This window comes from Doryrhamphus excisus, chromosome 8, assembly GCF_030265055.1.
Source record: "Doryrhamphus excisus isolate RoL2022-K1 chromosome 8, RoL_Dexc_1.0, whole genome shotgun sequence".
Lineage (NCBI taxonomy): Eukaryota > Metazoa > Chordata > Actinopteri > Syngnathiformes > Syngnathidae > Doryrhamphus > Doryrhamphus excisus.
The window spans coordinates 15746884-15764787 of NC_080473.1; the positions used below are offsets into that span (position 1 = coordinate 15746884).

At 41.2% G+C, this 17904-nt stretch overlaps 1 protein-coding gene across 1 annotated transcript in view; it reads left to right on the forward strand.

The window, feature by feature from the left end:
* The window catches only part of LOC131134503 (gap junction delta-2 protein), a 35645-nt gene extending 18377 nt beyond the window's left edge, over positions 1 to 17268 (forward strand). The window contains exon 3 of the mRNA XM_058079872.1: positions 14823 to 17268. Coding sequence (XP_057935855.1) covers positions 14823 to 15672 — 850 coding nt within the window. The 3' untranslated portion in view covers positions 15673 to 17268. The remainder of the gene's footprint in view (positions 1 to 14822) is intronic.
* The last annotated feature ends 636 nt before the right edge of the window (positions 17269 to 17904 follow it).

The following is a 17904-nucleotide window of genomic DNA, read 5'->3' on the forward strand; positions in this document are numbered from 1 at the left end:
AAAAACCCCGCAGTTTTAATCTGGATTACGCCCATCATTTCTCCCTTTTTTTTATCTGTGTTTCCCTCCTCCGTCCTGGGCTTTTGCTCGCTTTCTCTTCTTGCTGCTCTTCTTGCTGCTTTTGCCTCACTCCTGCCTCCGTGTCCACCTTGGAATCGGTGGGGTACACCCTGGAGTGCAGACCTGCCAACATGTGTGAATTTGTTGTACTCTTGTATGCCTCACTTTTTTCCATTTTATTGCATTTCGCTAGTTTCAGTTTCGAGTCCTGCCCAATATGGATGAAAAAATACATTATCAATTTCAAATTGGGGGGCCGTAAAAACATTTCTCTCCCCCAGTGGGGCCTGACATAAAATAACCGAGAACCGCTGACCCACCCTAACCCAAGTAAGCCAATGGACTGGACTGTTGCCATGGTGACAGGGTTAGGATGGATTTGCGCTTCTTGCACTTCTTATCTCGCGCGCCAGTCATCTATTCTGAATGACATCTCGGAGTAGATTTTTAGCAGTCTATTCTTAGCGTCAATGTTTCTATTTTTACTCCTCCTTGGTGGCCTCATCTGTTGCCACGGTAACTGCCACAGTATTGTCTGTACGGCGTTGGGAGAGGAAGGTCTCTCAGTAGGAAGCTGTAAGACATTATTCATCGTTAGAAATTAAGGAGTTTTTAACTCTTGTTCTAACTCACTGACTTTAGAAAACGTTACATCGTTATTTTGCAATTATTACTATATTGGACATTATACAGTGTTTTATAATCTATATATATCAATATGGCTGCAGTAAATTTGTATTACATTTAAAAAAAAAAAGTGAAAAGTCCGAGTTTAATTACATTTCCTCAAGAAAATCATGGAATGCTTGTTGTATATTAGAATATAATGTTATTATGGTGCTTTTGTATTTGTCCTGTAATTCATTATGGTGCAAAAATGTATTTTTGATCAACATTTACATTGCATATGTCTATATACAGCAACGGATGGTGCATTTGGTAACTGGACCTTCAGTGGGGACTTAATCGGACAATTTTTTTTTCAGCAGACACAGTAACATAAAAAATGTAATACAGTAAACCTCGGATATTTCGGATTCAATTGTTCCCACTGGTTTTGTCCGATATAAGCAAAATCCGTTATATGCGTATACCGGAAAATGTCCGTTTTACGCATATATCGGATTTATATCCGGTATATGCGTAAATGGGATTTTATCCGTTATAAAAAGGCACTTCCTTGACTATGTTTCCAATGTACCTGGACGCGCAGGCAACGCTGCAAACGCTGCAAATGACATCGTATAGCGGCCTGTCACGATTCGGTGAATCGGAGCACCACGATGCGGCCATCCGATATATGCGAGGGAAATTTAATGGAAATGAATTGGAACGGGACTGGAGATTTTGTCCGAAATAGGCGAAATCCGTTATAAAAAATCCGATATATGCAATGAATTTTTATTGGAAATGCATTACAGAAAAATTGGTTCTTTTTTATCTGTCCGTTGTGAGCGAATTTCCGATATATCCGAGTCCGATATATCCGAGGTTTACTGTATATTCCATATTATTATTGTTTTAAACAATGGTTGCCCACGTTGAGCGCAAGCATCATTGTCATTGTGCCACGGCTGTGCATCCCCAATGCAGTACATACCGGAACCGGAGTACAAATACTGTGATGGTAATTAGTTTCCTGTGCAGTTCAGAATTCAATTCAATTCAAAACACTTTTATTTATCCCTGAGAGGCAATTTAAAGGACACAAAGAGCAGCATATGGAATAAAAATGTAATAAAAAGGAATAAAAAGTAAAACAAATAACACTAAACACACACATACCTACATAGAAGAATAAATATTAATTCAATATTCAAGAAAAAAGAATCAATATTTATGTCAAACTATTGCTAATAGTATGTGTGATTGGACAAAAAGAATCCAACATATACCGACGCTACTGGAAGCGCTACAGCCAAGAGACATGCTACTAAATGCTACTAAATGAAGATGATTGACTGATAATAAAAATAAATGAATACAGTTTCATGGAACAAATACTTGAATTTAAATGGTAAATGTAGGTTCACACAGGCTTAAGTGACATCAAGGAACGGTTTTGCAGAGTTCAACGCGTATCCGAAAAGCAGTCGGAATAAGCAGTCTATTTAATCCTACTTGTATATATTGATTAATGAGAATTAATTCCCAACATGCCTTTTACATCATATAAAAATAACATTTTGACACAGACTTTCTTTATTGTCATTGCACAATAACACAGCAGTGAAATTGCCAATGAAATGTCATTCCCTGGCTCCCGTATAATAATAAATAATAAATAATAATGTGGAGAATAAATAGATGACATCAAATATGAAAAATTATCATGATGTTTTTGAAGTCTTTCAACATTCCAAAACATCCATCCATCCATTTTTTTTACCGCTTAACCTCATTAGGGTCGTGGTGGTATGCTGGAGCCTATCCCAGCTGACTTGGGCTAGAGGCGGGGTACTTCCTGGACTGGTGGCCAGCCAATCGCACAGTCGGGCACATTTAGACAAAGAACCATTCACAACTGTGGAAAAGTCGCCAATCAACCGAACATGCATTTGGAATGTGGGAGGAAACCGGAATACCCGGAGAAAACATTCGTTCATTCATTCATTTTCTGCCGCTTTTCCTCACGAGGGTCGCGGGGGTGCTGGAGCCTATCCCGGGGCCAGAGGCGGGGTCCACCCTGGACTGGTGGCCAGCCAATCCCAGGACACATATAGACAAACAACCATTCACACTCACATTCATACCTATAAACAATTTGGAGTGGCTAATTAACCTAGCATGTTTTTGGAATGTGGAAACTTGGGAAAACCCACGCATGCACGGGGAGAACATGCAAACTCCACACAGAGATGGCCGAGGGTGAAGGGTGGAATTGAACCCTGGTCTCCTTGCTGTGAGGTCTGCGCGCTAACCACTCGACCGCCGTGCCGCCCGGAGAAAACAATGCTAGGTTAATTGGCCACTCCAAATTATCCATAGGTATGAATGTGAGTGTGAATGGTTGTTTGTCTATATGTATGTGACCTCTGATGGGGTGAACCCTACCTCTCGCCCGAAGACAGCTGGGATAGGCTCCAGCCCACCCGTACCCCGGTGAGGATAAGTGGTAGAAAATGAATGAATATTTCTCCAATAAACTGCACATTTGTGTACCTGAAATGAACTAAACTTCAATATAATTCATTGTAAAGTCAGGTAAAAATGTACTAAGAATAGTCATAAATCATCTTATAAGAGCACATACACACACACGTACACACACACGTACACACGCATGTTGGCGTGACCCCAGACAGGAAGGTTCATGTTAAAATAAGCATTCCTGGTTGCTATGAGGATGTTTCATTGTGTTCTGAGGGGATTGGTTCAACTTGGCAATGTCAGACACAATCGGCTTTGTGACGCCCTGCAACATCTGGAGGAGTTTGTTGCTCTGTGATTAAAAACAAAAGTGTGTGTGTGTGTGTGTGTGTACAGATCAATGCGGAGGTGTCCTGTAATTGATAAATATTCCATCCCCACAACGTTCTGTGGAGTTGGCCTTTGCGTTTGGGTGAAATGGTGTGTGTGCGTGCCTGTTGGGAAGTGGGTGGCCATGCAGGATAAAGGTCTGTCAGCAGGGGCGAGTGCAGCCCCCTCGCTCCTTCTGTCACTGGCCCCGAGCGCCGGAACATCCCTGTGGGCTTATGAGTGTGTGCTCGGTTGTAGCGGAACGCCAGATGACCTGCTGTGAACTTGGAGCTATTGATGAACCGCAGCAAAGCCGGGCGGCCTCAAGTGTCCGTATTTGATGTGACGGGATTCAATGTTTTTTTGGATGACCGACTCGTGTCCACCTTAGGGACATGAATGCATTCAAATGAGGGTGGAAAAAAATGAATCACAATCCCACTCCCACTTTTTATTGAGATCTGCATCAAAAAATCTACCATTGGTTCTTTCTGTACTTATTCAATGTATTGCAGTATTGCATCATTACTTTTGTAAATGCAGAATTCTTGTTGTCCATCACAGTAGATCCCCACTAGTCATGATTAAGAGCACCAATGATGAAAAAATGCAATTAATTGTGATATGCATGAAAATCCGTCTGTCCCGTTAGCTTGACGATTATTTTCTTGTCTGATTTTGAATCAACATTTCACAGTTAGTGTCAAACCGCAATTTTTATACTCTCCAGTTTTTGTAGGATTTTTTTTTTTTCATACATCGTGTCGGTTCTTGTACATACAGTATTGTACATAATAAACTAGTCATTTTGTCCTGTACTGGATTTTAAATTAATGGGGGGTAGCGAACAGATTCTCTGCATGTATTGGATCTACAGAAGTACCCGGTATAGTAGCAGGTATAGATGCAGGTACTGTGGGATCAGACAAGGAAATGGGGAAAGATTCGAGGTTTTTGCTACAGTTGTACAATTCTATTATTATACTTATAGTCTTATTGTAGTTTTACATGCAGAAAACATTTGGAAAATGGTTTTATTTCATTTGAACATGCATCAGATTCCAATTGAGTGCATCCCATAATCAGTTCCCAGTTCCACATGTCCAAAAGGAGTAGGAAGAAGCAAAGCTTATTAAATCCTACCCCTCCATCTGGTACTTTTACAATCACTAACTGTTACATTTGTTCACTTCCTGCTTTCCTAATACAGTTTGAGTTTTTTTTTGTTTTATTTATTTTTTTTTTGTCAAATCAGTTCCCAGTTCCACATGTCCAAAAGGAGTAGGAAGAAGCAAAGATTATTAAATCCTACCCCTCCATCTGGTACTTTTACAATCACTAACTGTTACATTTGTTCACTTCCTGCTTTCCTAATACAGTTTGAGTTTTTTTTGTTTTATTTATTTTTTTTTGTCAAATCAGTTCCCAGTTCCACATGTCCAAAAGGAGTAGGAAGAAGCAAAGATTATTAAATCCTACCCCTCCATCTGGTACTTTTACAATCAGTAACTGTTACATTTGTTCACTTCCTGCTTTCCTAATATAGTTATTTTTTTTATTTTTTCAATTTTTCAAATTTTTTTAAATATATATTTTTTTCATTTTTTATATATTTTTACTTAATTAATTAATATTTTTTATTTTATTTTTGTCACGTACCGAAGTACGAGGTGATATTTTTTAAACCTTTAACATGGAATTCCAAAACATTCCAAAACGACATTAAAGACGACCATTAAAGACGTAGCCAAGCAGAGAGGAACCAGGTAGCGACGAAGGTTAAAGGTGAACATCTGAAAATGTTTAGCATCTCAACCATGACGTTGGAGCCTACCAGCACAGTAACAGCACTGATATTCCCCCCACTAAATCACGTACCCAATCCAATTTAATTCACAGAGAGCATCATTATCGTTAAGTCGTGTGTCTCCTTGTCAAGATTCCCAGCAACCTTTTTTTTTTTAAATAAATGATGCACAAAGTAAAACGAGGCCAGTGTATTTCCTCAATGAATAATCTTCAAAGCATCTTCCACACTGCAGCATAATGAAGGCAAACTAGCCGTGCGAGGCATCTCCGACAGAACCTACACAAGCAACACACAAACGAGCTGCTTCAGTTGACTTGGCTGCTAGGCGGCACCCTTCTCTTTCCACGCATCTCTTCCCCCGTTCCTTGCCTGTTGCCGTGGTAACTAGCAGAGGGAAGTTGAGTAGAGAGGAGCATGAAGGGGGGTTATGGGGTTTCTGGGTAAGGAACCTCAGCTGCTCTTTTTTTTTTTTTTATCTCCATAGCTACATCTTTTCTCTTTGCAGTTTATATTGATTCTTTGTCAATGACTTCCTTTCTCATTATCGTCACTCGCAATTGCACAAACGTTATTATATAGTACATGTTTTGATGGTAGCACTGGTAACAAAATGGTGGATTTGCACGTTTTTATTTATCATAAACTGCAGATAAAGCTCATCTTTGTTTATTATTGTGGTGGTAGCAGTGTAATATTAAGTTCATGACTCTGACATTTTTGCTACAGCTCTTGGATCAGATCTCACTAGTTGATGCACGAGTGCCGAATTTAATCTTCTTAATTTGGCCTGTAAACACCGTAGAAGCTTTCAGTGTGCATGTACTGTCATGTGTTCACGTTACCGCACGGCTTTATTGATTTTTTACGTTCAAACGCTCACAATCATCTCATAAACACGCGCAACATGACAAACATCTGCACAGCGCAGAAGCGTCGTTATGATGAGGATCCGAACGAGGGAATACAGCGGTGCGGAAACATGATGGCCGCAGGAAAAGAGGCGTTTATGAGCAGTGTTGGCATAATGTTTTTGCTTAATCCCCATCGCCTGCAAAAATATTATTCAAAGGGAACAACAAACTGTCTGCTGGGAGCCGAGGGTGTGAGCGTGTTGAAACATGCTAATATGTCTGCCGCAGATACAGTATGCATGAAGGGATGAGCTTTAGCAGGAATCATATTCCTTGACTGGATGCGTGCAAACAATATTAATAGACAATAGATACGTTCAATATTTACATTGTACTATTTAGTTGGAGATGTTCAGATCCAAGATGGCTTCATAAGGACCTACTTGTCTTCTATTCAGGTGCAAAAAGTTAATTCAGAGCTCTTTTCTGTTTTAGACAGAAAGGTGAAGAAGGTTAATGCGCGGGCTATGATAATCTAAAGCTATTCCATGGCATTAACAATAAAAAAAAAATGCTAATGCAAGAATCCTCCCTTGGCCCAGTCACAGATTACAGCAGCGGGTTTGCGTGTGGAAACTATTATATAATTCATTCTCCATGATGAGATTTTCCCCCCATTGCTGGATTTCCTTACTGCCCCCCCCCCCCCCCCACACATCTCTCACACACTGTCCTGGCACTGGATGCTTTCCCTTTTAATTTAAGGAGAAGATGTCCCAACCACACTTTTTTTTTTTTTTTTTTTTTTACTGACTTTATAATCTTTTTATCCCTGTCTGGAACTAATTCATCCTAAAACGCAATTTGATGTCTTTTTTTTAAACTCTGCTAGTACTGTACTTGCTGGTTGGGTGATTTTGGGTACGGTTGGGTGTCGTTTGCATATCGTGGCCATACCGGGGCCAAATTGCTACTGTTGAAATGTTACCGATGCTTCAATGGTGCTGGAAGCAGTAATTAAACATCAAATTCTGGCCAAAAACTTGTTTTTACGGAATTTTGTGACATACACAATAGTAATTTAAATACTCTAATAATATAAATACAATTATAGCTATCATAGATATATGGTAATGGTAATGGTTTTATTTCATTTGAACATGCATCAGATTACAATTGAGTGCATCCCATAATCAGTTCCCAGTTCCACATGTCCAAAAGGAGTAGGAAGAAGCAAAGCTTATTAAATCCTACCCCTCCATCTGGTACTTTTACAATCAGTAACTATTACATTTGTTCACTTCCTGCTTTCCATAATACAGTTTAAGGTTTTTCTTCTGTAGTTCTGGCAACGTGCCGTGTAAGGATGTTGAGGTGCATCCCAATTCATGGGAAAGCACCTATCTTGGCGTTGGTGGATGGTGAGGAAGTGGTGTGTTGGTGTGGATGGCCACCATGTTGGTAAGCTAAAAACAAAAAAGAAGTCAACTCACCACTGTGTTGGTGTGGATAGCGACCATGTTGGTAAGCTAAAACAAAAAGAAATCAACTCACCACTGTGATGGTGTGGATGGCGACCATGTTGGTAAGCTAAAACAAAAAATAAGTCTACTCACCACTGTGTTGGTGTGGATAGCAACCATGTTGGTAAGCTAAAATAAAAGAAGTCAACTCACCACTGTGTTGGTGTGGATGGCGACCATGTTGGTAGGCTAAAACAAAAAAGAAGTCAACTCACCACTGTGTTGGTGTGGATAGCAACCATGTTGGTAAGCTAAAACAAAAAAGAAGTCAACTCACCACTGTGTTGGTGTGGATGGTGACCATGTTGGTAAGCTAAAACAAAAAAGAAGTAACTCACCACTGTGTTGGTGTGGATGGCGACCATGTTGGTAAGCTAAAACAAACTAAGTCAACTCACCACTGTGTTGGTGTGGATGGCGACCATATTGGTAAGCTAAAACAAAAAAGAACTCAACCTACCACTGTGTTGGTGTGGATAGCGACCAGGTTGGTAAGCTAAAACAAAAAAGAAGCCAACTCACCACTGTGTTGGTGTGGATGGCGACCATGTTGGTAAGCTAAAACAAAAAAGAAGCCAACTCACCACTGTGTTGGTGTGGATGGCGACCATGTTGGTAAGCTAAAATAAAAAAGAAATCAACTCACCACTGTGTTGGTGTGGATAGCAACCATGTTGGTAAGCTAAAACAAAAAGAAATCAACTCACCACTGTGATGGTGTGGATAGCGACCATGTTGGTAAGCTAAAACAAAAAGAAGTCAACTCACCACTGTGTTGATGTGGATAACGACCATGTTGGTAAGCTAAAAACAAAACGAAGTCAACTCACCACTGTGTTGGTGTGGATGGCGACCATGTTGGTAAGCTAAAACAAAAAAGAAGTCAACTCACCACTGTGTTGGTGTGGATAGCGACCATGTTGGTAAGCTAAAAACAAAAAGAAGTCAACTCACCACTGTGTTGGTGTGGATAGCGACCATGTTGGTAAGCTAAAAACAAAAAAGAAGTCAACTCACCACTGTGTTGATGTGGATAGCGACCATGTTGGTAAGCAAAAACAAAAAGAAGTCAACTCACCACTCACCAATTGTCCTGATGAGTGTATTTAAACCTCTGAGCGGAAGTGTGTGTACATTGTGGCACACTCGGCCACTCTCGTATTGTGAATTCTCCACTCGCTAAGCTCCTTAATGCAGTCATTACAAGGGCAAACACATTTTTGTTTTTCATATTTCATGACATTTTCTCCGCCCAACGTCAACACTTGGAATCGAAAGCTCATCCCAGGTGGGGAGACTGAAAATAAACCCCCTTTTTTTAGCGTAGATGTCATCCGTAGTGACGTGTGCTTATGACGAGCAGTACATGTGAAGTGCGTGCCGCCACATGCTGGAAAGGATTATCTCTGCCCTGTGGATCCACATGTGTACCACACAAGAGGGGCAAAGCCACTGTGTGATTGGTCCACGTCCCGTCACACGACTAAATGCAATCCAACTATTATCTGGCGATGTCTCAGGTGCAGTGACAGGGTTTCTCCCTGCATGAAGTCACTTTTGGCCGAGCTGGAATCCAAATGTTCTGTTTCAAGCTTATCTTGTGTGTGTTTAACATGGATAAATAGTCGGGCATCAATCACTTATTCGATGTATATACTTACTGTAGAGATGCTTGATATTGATTTTCTTACCTTACCTTTTTTACCGTTCAGTGACACATGTGTTTTGAGGGTTTCTGTGTTTTTGGCATTTGCAGCATTTTTGTATTGTTGTTTTGTGGTGTTTGGTTGTGGAATATTTCTGTGTTTGGATCCTTTGGACATTGTTGCATGTTGTCTGTCACCTCAATCATCGTATTATTATCTTTGTATGGATAGTATGCTGTGGCATCTCAATGAATATCGTTTAAACCTCTAAATATGAAATTTAAAATTTTAAAAGGTTTAATCTCATCTGTGTTACACATACTGACCTCTTTTCAAACAACACGTTATCCGGCAGATTTTCTACTTGCCTTTACGCACCGCCTGAAAATTCATATTTATATGTCACCACCTATTGACTATGCACACAAAGGCCATAAATCCATAATTAATGTAATGAGGTCAGGTTTGATGGGCTATTGTTAATGGTGTGAACATTTGAGTAATGGGAGCCATCCATCATATCATTATTTATGGAATTCTCATTAAAATAAATGGTGGTGATTAGTGAGTTGATCTTGTGTGAAACTCGCCTCAAACTTCAAGGCGAGGATCAATCAATGTATTCAAAGAAATATGGAGTCTGTTTTTAGACTTATACAGTAGACTCAGACAGCCGCCGTCCTCGAAGCAAAGCACAAAGCTCGATGTCGAGGGTCTGTTTTGTTGGTCTTAGATCTGAAAATTAAATGAGAGATTAATGGAATTAAAAAAAAAATCAAAGAAATGACTTCAGCAGGAGAGGAACTTGAGAAGCAGAGAGGAGGACAGGCAATTTTAATGTTACGTTTTGTGATTACGACACAATCCCATAAATGATTAATGCTGAGAACTAGCAACATAAGCTGCACGGAGGTGTCGAGTGGTTAGCGCACAGGCGACACAGCTAGGAGACCCGATTTCGTTCAGGCAGTTTGCATGTTCTCTCTGTGCATGGTTTTCTCTGGGTACTCCGGGTTCCTCCCACATTCCAAAAACATGCTAGTTTAATTGGCCACTCCAAATTGTCCATAGGTATGAATGTGAGTGCGAATGGTTGTTTGTCTATATGTGCCCTGTGATTGGCTGGCCACCAGTCCGGGGTGTACCCCGCCTCTCGCCCGAAGACAGCTGGGATAGGCTCCAGCACGCCCACGAACCTTGTGAGGATAAGTGGTAGAAAATGAAAGTAGCAACATGCGCATGGCAGAAGCCTACTGTTTTTGCTTCCATTGTGGCTTAATATGGCAATAAGAGGACATGGAATGCTCCTTCCTACTTTTTATTCCATTTATTGTGCTAAAAAAGTGTTTGGACAATGGTAATGGTAATGGTAATGGTAATGGTAATGGTTTTATTTCATTTGAACATACATCAGATTACAATTGAATGCATCACATAATCAGTTCCCAGTTCCACATGTCCAAAAGGAGTAGGAAGAAGCAAAGCTTATTAAATCCTACCCCTCCATCTGGTACTTTTACAATCACTAACTGTTACTAACTGTTATTTGTTCACTTCCTGCTTTCCATAATACAGTTTAAGGTGTTTTTTGATTATATATACACATAGTAAGTGTCAATATAGTGATATATATAGCACATCATGACTGGTTCAAGACTCTTCATCCTTGTATTTAGCAAATTTATTTTATTTATTAATTAATTTTATTAATTTTTATTAATTTCTTGTTTGTTTTTAAACATTTTTTACATTTTTTTATTTTTTGTCCCGTACCAAAGTACTCGGTGATATGAGCATCCAATGCCATAATGTGTACCATAGTGCGTGTCAATATAGTGATATATATAGCACATCATGACTTGTTCAAGACTCTTCATCCTTGTATTTAGCAAACATCAACTGCTTGTATTGTTTCTTGAATTGGCTCATCGTTGTGCATTGTTTGATTTCCTTACTCAATCCATTCCATAGTTTGATTCCACATACTGAAATGCTATGGCTAGCATAACGTAGTCCTAGCATAGAAGTGTTTCAAATGTACTTCTTCCCTGAGATCATATTTCTCCTCTCTTGTAGAGAAGTATTGGATGACATTTTTAGCTAATTGGTTATTTTTAGCCTTATGCATTATTTTAGCTGTTTGAAGATGAACTATATCAGCAAGTTGAAGTATTTGTGATTTTAGAAATAAGGAGTTAGTATGTTCTCTGTAGGCGGCATTTCTTCCACGAGGTTTTCCTGTTAATCGCTTTGGTACTTTTTGCACAATCCAAACAAACATCGATCAAAACGACGCCATCACACTCAATTGCACACACTTGGCTGCGCCACAAAAAGAACCCACACTGTGAGTAATGGGACTGACCAGACACGTAGGCACCACTCATACTGACATGTTTCTACTCTCCTGATAAATTGGATTTTTCTTCTCTAGTTCACATCAGGGTGAGAGGAATCAAGGAGTGACACGGTGTCACGCTCCATCATGCCGACGATCATGTTTTGTGTTTTCTTAGCCTGTGTTACTTCTTGCTCTTCAGTGCAATGGCCGACATCTTTCTCAGTTCTCTCTTCAGTTGTCTCCTCTGATCGCTTGACCTTTATTCTAAGGTTTGGTCATTCATACGCACGGGCCGCTGTTTTAGACCTACTTTGCAGTTAAAGCGCCATGACAAAGCATTCGGGGAGTAGGTCACCAGTCACCCCGGATCTTCTTTGTTGACTGCAGTTCACTGAGTGTGGCAGCAGGCCGTTACATGTTAGGATGTGATACTCACTGCAATTAACACACTTTACTGGAAATTGCAGTTCCAGAATTTACACACGAGTGCTGAAGTCAAAATGGCGAACAAAGAAACCGATCGAAGGCTATACATCAGAATAATACCACAACACACAATATTACAGCTCACTTCTACCCATTGTACTCTCGGGTTCAAACTCCTGAGACACTTTTAAAAACACTTAAATACAGAAATACAGAAGAGACAGACAACAATATTCAAAGTTACTCGCAGCAAGGAGAGTGAATCCACATACCCAGTGACATGCCGCTCCACTCTGAATATGCACTTGCCACTCTTTTTATTCTCTTTTGGGGGGGTCCCTACTACATGATAATAGATAAAAACGATAAGAAAGATAAGAACTCATAAAACAATAAAAGTAATTACTCTCACATATACACACACACATAGACAAACAAATACAGCTCGTGCAACTCTGAGGGGGGGGGGGCAGTTGCACGAGCTGTATTTGTTTGTCTATGTGTGTGTGTATATGTGAGAGTAATTACTTTTAATGTTTTATGAGTTCTTATCTTGATACATTCTTGCAGGATTAACATGAACATATGCAGGGTTGCTGTTGGCGCATCCAGGCACCTCCAGGACCTGGGGGTCAATGGGGGTCTCTGATCAAGGTCACATTAAGAACATTTCTTCTTCAGCACATTCAAACACTTTCTATTGTCTAAGCAAATGGATATAAGGGTGATAACTAACATTATATTACTTCTATCTACATTTTATTCTAACATGTACTTGGCTCCATAACATTGTCGCTCCGCTGTATATTAATGACTGACGTTTTTGCACCACAAAATTGAGAGGATAAATACTGCACCAACTCCTCAGTTGAAGTCTGTCTTTTGAGACAACCTGAATAGACCAGTTGCGATCGATTCAATTCCCCAACAATACAACGACTAGGATGAATGAGCGTATTCCCATATTACTTCTCACAAACACTTGGACGACAACAAGGGAAACTGATTGGATGAGTGCAGTAATGCCTGCTGTGATATTCCAGCAATGGCAGTACATCTGTCGCTCAATGACAACCAAGTAGTCCAATACGGTGGTGCAACGACATTTCAATCCTCCATCCCCAGCGACCATGTGGAAGCATCCTGGAGCTTTCAGGCTGAAGGCAAAGTTTTGATCAGCTGATGAACTTTTACAAAGTTTATTTACACAGTTTTGCTGAAGTTTTAGCCTTTTTAATTGTGACAGATTATTTGATAAATAATGCTATTGCTAACATATGCTCACCGTTGACCGTTTCAAAAAGCTTTAACACAGCAACAGCAGTGCTCTGTTCCAATACCTTTGCTGTCCAGCAGCACAACACTTATTGATTGATTTTCTAACTGACTAATGAATGGAGGGACTAACTGACTGGGTGACCGTTTGACGTGATACTTGGTGGCCTTACAGATGGATGGATAGACTGACAAAAAAACGGTTACCGACTGACAGAATGGACGGACTGATGGATTGAATTATTGATTGATGGACTGAACGATTTTGTAACTGACTGATTTTCTAACTGACTAATGAATGGAGGGACTAACTGACTGGTTGACTGGTTGACCATTTGACGTGATACTTGGTGGCCTTACAGATGGATGGATAGACTGACAAAAACAGTTACCGACTGACAGATGGATGGACTGATGGATTAAATTATTGATTGATGGACTGACTGATTTTCTAACTGACTAATGAATGGAGGGACTAACTGACTGGTTGACTGGTTGACCGCTTGAGGTGATACTTGGTGGCCTTACAGATGGATGGATAGACTGACAAAAACAGTTACCGACTGACAGATGGATGGACTGATGGATTAAATTATTGATTGATGGACTGACTGATTTTCTTACTGACTAATGAATGGAGGGACTAACTGACTGGTTGACTGTTTGACGTGATACTTGGTGGCCGTACAGATGGACAAATATAATATATTTGTTTTATATTGATTCATTTATTACTTGGTTTTTGTATGAAATCTGTATTTTTCCTTTTTTTTTTTAAAATACTGGTTTGGCCATCATCTAAGCACTGGCACATTTCAGTACCAATTTGGCACCAGTATCACTGCTATAGTATGTAAACAATTCCCAACCCTAGATTGGACCGCATTTTTATACTATGTCATCATTTTTGTGAGTAAATAAAATAGGTCTCACAGCAGATTTGTAAAAAATGTCTTCATTATGCAAGTATACTATAAGTACACTATATCCACTCATGAACGAAATAACATATTTTTTTTGTTTGTTTGTTCCTATTACTGCAGAGACACATTTCATCACATAACTCAAACTCCGATTCCCATATGCACAATGTACAGTCTTAAATATACACGTCTGTTTGGGTTCGAACCCAGGTCTGCAGATTGATAGTTGAGAGCACTGGCCATCGAGCCACAAGCCCCAAGCTGTCAGCTCGATGTCCAGTGAGCGGCCATTACACTAGTATGTGATATTGGCGTTTGCGATTTATAGTGTCAATCAGAGTTCATGGACGGACTACCAGAGCGAAGAGACAATTTCGATCAAATTCCCACGGATACTACAGTTGTACTTCAGTGGGATATTTCCATGATTTTCCATATATGTTGTCTTTCCCGAGAATAACATGTACGGATGTCAAAGAAAGGACTAACATTTGTGTCTTGTCTCCAGGATACTGCTGACGGTGGTTGTGATCTTCCGCATCCTGATCGTGGCGATCGTGGGGGAGACGGTCTACGAGGACGAGCAGACCATGTTCATCTGCAACACCCTGCAGCCGGGCTGCAACCAGGCGTGCTATGACAAGGCCTTTCCCATTTCCCACATCCGCTACTGGGTCTTCCAGATCATTCTGGTGTGCACGCCCAGCCTCTGCTTCATCACGTACTCCGTCCACCAGTCGGCCAAACAGAGAGACCGGCGCTACTCCTTCCTCTATCCCATCATGGAACGAGACTACGGGGGAAGGGACGGGGCGCGAAAGCTCCGAAACATTAACGGGATTTTAGTTCAGCACGGCGGCGATGGCGGAGGAGGTAAAGAAGAACCCGACTGCCTTGAAGTGAAGGAGATCCCCAACGCCCCGCGAGGCCTCACCCACGGGAAGAGCTCCAAGGTCCGTCGTCAGGAAGGGATCTCCCGTTTTTACATCATCCAGGTGGTTTTCCGAAACGCCCTGGAGATTGGATTCTTGGCCGGGCAGTACTTTCTCTACGGTTTCAGTGTGCCTGGGATTTTCGAATGTGACCGCTACCCGTGTCTGAAGGAGGTGGAGTGCTACGTGTCTCGCCCCACGGAAAAAACAGTTTTCCTGGTGTTCATGTTCGCGGTGAGCGGCATTTGCGTGGTGCTCAACCTGGCCGAGCTCAACCATCTGGGCTGGCGCAAGATTAAAGCGGCCATCCGGGGCGTCCAGGCCCGCAGGAAATCCATTTGTGAGATCAGGAAGAAAGACATGGCGCATCTGTCCCAACCGCCCAACCTGGGGCGCACACAGTCCAGCGAGTCGGCTTACGTCTGATGCTAAAGAGCGGAGGAAGAGGAGTGGAACGAATGCGCGAGTGAAAAAGCAGTCATTATGATTTTTTTAAAGGGAAGAGGAGGTCAGATCGGATGAGGAGACGCGGTGAAGACCGAACCTCCATCTGGGTCGCTTCAGGAGTGAAAACATCAAAGGAAAACCTATAAAAGATCACACATTTTAACCTCATTTTTGGAGAGCTGTTCTCACTGCCATTTTCTTTCTTTTGTTGTTTTTTTACTACAAACTTATCTCTCCTCTTAAGTCTTTGAACCCACAGCGACAAATCCTAACCAGGCCAGGCAGGGAACAACCGTGTGGATGAGGACTGCTTTATGTTATTTGGGGATACTGCGGGAATGACGGCAGTCATTTGATGCGTCCCATGGTGCTTTTCTGGACTGTGTCAGCTTCGGTGAAAAAAAGGCATGGACGCCGGGACAGGGAGGATGAGCGGCAATAACGCGAGGAGAAGGAACGGAAGACCTGTCAAAGCCGTGACAGGAAAAATAAGGCTGGATTAGAAGAAGAGGGGGGTACATCGCACTCTGGGAAAACGTGCAAGCGGGAAAAGCGAAGCCGAGTGAGAAGAGCTGCTTCTTGTCCGAGCCAAAGCCGAGAGAAGAAGAGTAACGATGTTTATGTTTGGGGTCTCTTGGCAAACCGTTATCTTAACACAAACACGACCAGTACCATCTCTCCTCTTCCCGATGTGTCGCTTACGCCACAGTTGGCAGCTATGTAGACCCCGTCCCCTCCCCCCCCCCCGGGGGGGGCTCTTCTGATGACAGTAATGACCCTTGTTGCTCTCCTTCTACGTCCATGTCGTGAACACGGAGACGCACAAGCACAAACGTTCCTCCGTGCAGCATTCCAGGGTGCTGAGAGTCCAGGGAGAGGCCGTACAGGAAACAGGAAACAGGAAAACGAGGGAAAACCTTTGGCTTTATTTTTACAGCTTAAATGAATTCTATGAAATATATAACAATGTGTTAAAAACTTTTCTTTTGAGAAAGCAATGGTGCCATCCTTGACAGATTTAAACATTCTTGAAATGATGAATAGTGCATATCAATGATATTATTTATGCATTTAGAGTATATTCAAATACATTTATTTATAGTTATGGCTGGGTCCTGTGGGCCGTCGTGTTCAATTTTCAATTTTCCAAATGTATGACGTGTTTGTCTTTTTTTATTTTGTATTCTTTTTCACTGATGAAACTGATGATGCGTATGGGAATGGAAGGGTTAGGAACGATGTGAGCATGTGCAACTGATTTTGCTATATATAAAGTTTAGAAAAGTGCTGGGGGGAAAAAAAATGTTTTTTTTTTCCATAGAAAGCCTTGATTTGCTTCTTCAAAATCAGCTGCACAGCTTCAGGCAACTCGGTCCGGCCTGTGAGCCATTTGAAAAAGCATGTTTACATGACGCAATGTTGTTGAATGATCAAGCCGTGTAACCAATGAATCGTAGCTTGCTTGGAGTTTTATTGTGCGTTGATCTCCCGAGGGGGTTTCAGCATGCATGCAATGTAAGACTAAGTCAAAGAAAGCTTTGAAAGTATGAGAAGACACACAAAAAAAAAAGAAAATGTTGCACCTTGATTTGGAAAGACAAGTGAGAGAGTGGCAGACTGAAGGAACTCTGGTTGGATAGAGGTACTATACGTTCTCGGACATAAACATGGTTACAAACTCACTGTGAGCCCGTGAAACCAGATATACGGACGCTAACATTGACTACACAAAAATGACATTTGTCAAAACGCACACTAAATAGTCTTCAGGTCGAGTCATTTCAGTCATTCTTACTCGAATAAAATAGATTATTGCATAAATTTGGTTGAAAACACTTTTTACTCAATGGTCCTTGAATGCACCACTGTGAAACTCACTCTACTCGGCCGCCGCAGATAGTCATTACGGTTTTTATTTTTCTATCACCTCATCCTTGTTCCCAAATGCTGGCATCAAGGTGAGCTTTGATGACGTGATGGTGTGATGATGTCCATGTTGAGGGCCAGCTAGGATTAATTGTGCTCCCCATTAGCGAGTCCTACCAGGTGGAATTAACCATTTTGCATTTTTGCAAGGTGGTTTAGTGAAAAGGGCGATGAGACGGTTTCCCAACCATAACCTTTGGGTTGTGACCGAAAGATGTCGGGTACAAGCACCCAAAATGAGGTTTCTCCACAGGGTGTTTGGGCTCTCCCTTAGGGATAAGGTGG